Genomic DNA, 5,718 nt, shown 5'->3' with positions numbered 1-5,718 from the left:
AACAATTTGGGGGGAAGAAATAGTATTTTAAGCAGTAGGCAAAATTACCTAGTTTAAGATGCATGTCTATGCAAACAATTTTAATATTAGTTAAAGGGTAATTATTTGAAATTTGCTGAAATATTTGTTGTTCTTAACATAATTCTATGATTGTTTGTCGACAATTTCAAAGACACAAAAATCGTCTCTCTTAGCTCGGCTTGGATTTACGACCAATTTTGAAAAGAAGCATCAACCTTTTGGGCACGGAGGCTGCAGGGAGTTCACTGTCTGTCTCGATCATGGATGGTTCGTTGTTTGAATTGTTGGATTCTTTGGCTGGTTCCACATGTATCTAAATTTGATCGATGACTCCTAGCTAGTTAAATGGATATATCCCTCTTTAATTTAATGTTTTAAAATTTGATCATCGATCTGTCATCTTAACTTCATTATGAACTAGTATCGTAATTTCCTCTAATAAAATTGTCCTCTTCGCTTGAAGTAGTTTTATAGTTGTATAATTTTGTTTGATGTCACCATTGTCTTCCTTGACCGCATGCATCTCTGCAATTTGCGGAGAATTTGTGGACTGAGAAATTAATTATCATGAAGAGTTAGTGACCCTAATGCATATGATTGAGATATTTGGAGGATCAACTTGAGATTTAATATGAACATTCTGACGAAATTAAATATCTACTTAACCCTTTAAATTAAATTATAATTTAATCTTATCCCATTTCTCCCCTACTTGCTATAAAATTAAACAAATTAGTTAGACAAAATAATTGCCTTGGTAGTAGTGAAACAAGTGAGTGCTACCATGTTAATGATTTTGTAGCGATATGGCTGAACTTGTCCATTTGTTGAACTAGCACAATTGATTAAACAAGAATGGCCTGGTCCATTGAGGTCGGATGACAACTTGTTTCATTCATCCAACTAGAGGACATGGAGCCACCCATGCACGGTCCACATATATAGCTGAAATAATAAATGGATAGTTATTTTTTTACGAGAGGAGGACTTGGATCGAATCTCGGATTAACAAAGTATAAATTTTGGCATCATATATAACTTACCCCTATCTATTTATCTTCTAAGTTAGACTGATTTATTTCCTCGTATTGATTTTGGAACAGTTGAAGACGTTGAGAGTGGACATTTCACCTTTGCCACAGGAGTTGAGGTTGCATTAGATCTGGAGAGTTTTTTTTCCTCCATGAATGATTAATCTAACATAAAAATTACTTTTCTTTATAGAAAAATTCCTATAAATTATTTTTAAAAAAAATTTTACAAACAAATAAACAAACTCTTGGGTAAAAATATAAACGTAGCCATCTTATTATTTTCTACAAACATGTTAGTATTTCAGTCAAACCGAACCCAACATTGTTAAAGTAGCAGTTGGGAGGTCTTTTCATCTTCGCTCACACAAGCAAACATAATGGACTTAATTTATTCTGAGTCTTTCTCTCTCCCCCGACATTAGTCGTGCAGGTCACATTGCCCAACTCTGCTTAACTCTTACCTATATTGCTAGTCAACAAGGTAGAGCTTCTCCTCGATCGTCCATGGCGTTCATCAAACTAAATCTCAACGTCGACGTCAACAGTTGCCTGAGCGGGCTCAAGGCGACGCTGCGGCTGGGCAGGCCAAAATCTGGCATCGAGAAGTTGAAAAAGGAAATGAACAATTTGAGAGACAAAAGGGACGACATCAAGAACCGGATCGACCTGGCGGAGCTCGAGGGGAGAATTCCGACCAACCGAGTGAGCCGGTGGCTACGGGACGTGGAGACGTTGGAGGGCCAAGTGGCTGCTATCGAGCAGGATTTCCAAAGCACCAGTGAGTGTATATACCTTTTTAATTGTCTTTTCACTCCATTTCAATTGCAAGTCTTTGCGCATGTTTTAATCCATACAAGCTACTACTACTGTTTTTATCTTATAAGACAGAATAGAAAGAAAAGAAAAAAAAGTCTTTAATTTGTTTCGATCGTCAGGTTGCTTCAGTTGCTGTTGCTTCAATCAAACTCAAACTGGTGGCACGAGTCAAACACAGCAAGCAGGAGATCAGGTTCCTATGAGAGAGCCATCAAACTGCTGCTCCATCATCCTAAGAGTGGCCAAGAAGCTCGGCGAGGTTAAAGAATTGATGGACCGAGCTGATAAACTGGATCCGGTTAAACTGGATCCGGTTACCACAGTTGGGCCTTCGGTACCCGCCGTGATGCTTTCCATCTCGCACCGACCGCCTGTTGGGATCGAGTCGGATGTGGAGGGCATTGTGAGCTACATCGATGGTGGAGAAGGCAACATCATAGGCATCTACGGAATGGGCGGTGTCGGTAAGACCACCATGTTGCAGAGGATCCAGCAACACTATCATCGTAACCATGCCGTATTTGATCGTGTCATTTGGGTTGTGGCCTCCAAGGACTGCCAATTGAAAAGGCTCCAGATGAATATTGCTAAGAGTCTAGGACTGAACACACTGCAGGAGAATGACGATGAAAAAACTTGTGGTGATAAGCTCTTTAGCTACTTGATGAACAAGAACTGCTTGCTGCTTCTAGATGACATTTGGGAACACCTAGATCTTCAACTGTTGGGGATGGCACACTCGGCTACTGACCGAGGCCAGCAGCAGCAACCACGCAAAACCGTGGTGTTCACAACTCGTAGCGAGGCAGTATGTGTACAAATGAAAGCAGAAAAGAAGATCAAAATCAAATGTCTGGATCCAGTTCAAGCATGGCAACTCTTTGAAGAGAACAGCGAGGGGGATGTTCTCAACTCAGATGCTGGAATTAAGTTCGTTGCTGAAAAACTTGTTGAAGAATGTGCAGGTCTTCCGCTCGCTCTTATCACCATCGCCCGGGCCATGTCAGGGAAAAAGACTTGGGGAGATTGGGATGCCGCTCTTCGTCAAATAAGGGATGAACATCAGTGGAAAACCGTATGTCTTCCTGAAGATTCAGTCGTCATGTATAAAGCCTTCAAGATGAGCTACGACAGTTTAGAGAATGACTCCATAAGAGAATGCCTCTTATGCTGCGCTTTGTGGCCTGAAGATTATGATATCTATAAATTCTATGATTTGATACCATGTTGGATAGGTTGTGGCATAATACGTGAATTTAATGTGATCAATGAAGCTTTCACCAAAGGATGCTCTCATTTGGAAGCTCTCATGGCGGCATCCTTGCTAGAGCAATCTAGTGTCATAGAGTTTCCTTATAGGGACACAGGTGTAAAGATGCACGATGTCATCCGAGATATGGCACTATTGATGGTCTCTGGGTTGGACTTGGAGGGGAACAAAAGAAAATGGATTGTAAAAGCAGGAATTGGGTTGAGTCATTTGCCTAGACAAGAAGAATGGCCAGAAGCAGAGCGAGCATCCTTCATGAGGAATAATATTACTTCTTTACAAGAGTATGGAGCTTTCACTTTTCCAAAACTTTATATGTTGATTCTCCGTGAGAATAGGAACCTGAAAACAATTCCTTCGAGTTTGTTCGCAAGCATGCCTCGTTTAACATACTTGGATCTCAATGGATGTGGTATAAGAGAGCTTCCTAGGGAGATTTGTAGCTTAACTGAGCTTCAATATTTAGACTTGTCCTACAATCTTATTACAAGTCTGCCGGCCGAATTTGGTTGCCTCAGCAAATTAGAGTACTTGCTTCTTTCGGATACTGACCTTAAGATCGTACCAAAGGGGACAATATCCAATTTATTAATGCTCAAGTGGCTGGATATATCAAAAGTTCCTCTTGTACCCGAGTGGTGGTGGGATGAGTTGAAATGTTTTAAAGGACGCTACCAATTAAGTGTGGGAATTAGCATTAATGCTACAACAGATAACATTGAGCGGCTCAATATGTTACCAAATGTCTCCATATGGAAACTCACTTTGGACGGAGATAATATTTCAAAACATCAGCAAGTGATGGATCTGGGCACTAAACAATGGGGTTGTAGGGTAAGTGACCATCTTGAGTTTCTGCGCATTAATTATCTCAGAATAGACAAATTAATGTTGGCTGCAGGCGTGGGTCACGAATCAAGTTTTGGATATTTAAAGAGTCTCTATTTTGAAGACCTAGAACTATTGAAAGAGATTTCATTGAATAGAGTTCGGCTCTTCAACCTTCGTAAAATACATATTTTTGGATGTCACATGTTAAAGGATGCTTCTTGGGTTCTACAATTGCCATGCCTTAATTTTCTAGAGATAATTTCTTGTGAAGGAATGAAGGAACTAATAAGTGAGGTAGGGAACTCCAACTCTATCTCTAATCCTAGCATCCAGAGATTGTTTTTGATCGACATGCCGAACCTCAATCGCATTGCAAACCAACCGCTCCATTTTCCCAACTTGGAATATATACGAGTGCATAGTTGCCCAGAGCTCAAAAAATTACCATTTGGGGCTGAAATATTGAACAGATTAAAATGGATTGATGGTGAAGAATATTGGTGGAACAACTTGAATTGGGATGACAAGAGCATCAAGGATTCCCTGACTCCTTATGTTTGGTAACACATATTTTCATATCAAATCATTTATTATCTATTATGTCTTATATGAAATGAATGAACATTTATAAATGATTTAGTATTTTATGAAATAGGCAAAATTAAATAATTTAAGACGCATGCCTTCCTTTGGTATTCTTTTATGGGAAATTTAGGGAATCTATTTTAGAAAATAAATGTCTTTTTATAACTATGAAAACTAAGTGCTGTCTTGGTAGTTTGGTAAATAGTAATTAAAACTAACACGGCAAGTTCTTGTTTTTGAGAAGCAACTGATTTCAATTTCATCATGTTTACCAAATGAGCATGATCTCGATCAGCAATATATATAAGAAATTATGAGCTATTCCATTGAGTCAATGCTTTTCATGTCAAGTTACATATCTTCCTCTTATCTATTTGAAATTTGCTTTAATATTTGATGTGTTTAACAAAATTTTGTGATCTTTGCAGGTTTAACTGATATGGATTCACGACCAATTTCAAAAAGAAGCATTGTGGATGGTTAAATTGTTGGATTCTTTGACTGGTTCGACATGTACATCTATATATATTTGATTGATGACTCCAAACTAATTAATTGGAGACCTACTTAGTGTTTTAAAATTTGATCATAGATATTTAAACTTGTCCGTCAATTCTATTACAAGACTACAAATGTCTCCATATTGAAATTCACTTTGGATTGATTGAATTTTTCAAAACTTCCAAATTACGATCTGGGAACTCCACAATATAATGGAGTTGTAGGGTAAGTGACAAGCTTGAGATTCTGAACATTAGAAATCTTGAATTAGACAGATTAGTGTTGGATGCAGGCGTGGATCGCAAATCAAGTTTCGGATGTTTAAAGATTCTCGATTTTTTAGCCTAAGACTTTGGGAAGAGATTTCATTGGATTGTATTTTAATCAGCAACCTTCATAAGCTATATATTTCTGATTGTCCCATGTTGAAGGATGTTTCTTGGGTTCTTCAATTGTCATGCCTTAGTATCCTAGAGATAGAAGATTGTCCAAAACTGAAGGAACTAATAAGCGAGGTAGGGAACTCTAACTCCAGCTTTAACATCCAGAGGTTGAGATTGTCTAACATGAAGGAAGAACCTCAATTGCATTGTCGATTAACATCCAGAGGTTGAGATTGTCTAACATGAAGGAAGAACCTCAATTGCATTGCAAATCGAC

The 5,718-nt window shown here is 38.4% G+C and overlaps 1 protein-coding gene across 1 annotated transcript; it reads left to right on the top strand.

Annotated features, from left to right (window-relative positions):
* Positions 1-1,438: 1,438 nt before the first annotated feature.
* On the top strand, positions 1,439-5,170 carry LOC122043417 (probable disease resistance protein At1g61300). Its single transcript, XM_042604012.1, has 3 exons — positions 1,439-1,833; positions 1,991-4,532; positions 4,986-5,170. The coding sequence occupies exons 1-3, from the start codon at positions 1,560-1,562 to the stop codon at positions 4,993-4,995; spliced, it is 2,826 nt and encodes a 941-aa protein (XP_042459946.1). The 5' UTR covers positions 1,439-1,559; the 3' UTR covers positions 4,996-5,170.
* The last annotated feature ends 548 nt before the right edge of the window (positions 5,171-5,718 follow it).

The sequence above is a fragment of the Zingiber officinale genome, chromosome 2A (genome assembly GCF_018446385.1).
Source record: "Zingiber officinale cultivar Zhangliang chromosome 2A, Zo_v1.1, whole genome shotgun sequence".
NCBI classification, from domain to species: Eukaryota; Viridiplantae; Streptophyta; class Magnoliopsida; order Zingiberales; family Zingiberaceae; genus Zingiber; species Zingiber officinale.
This window is presented reverse-complemented; position numbering and strand designations above follow the sequence as displayed.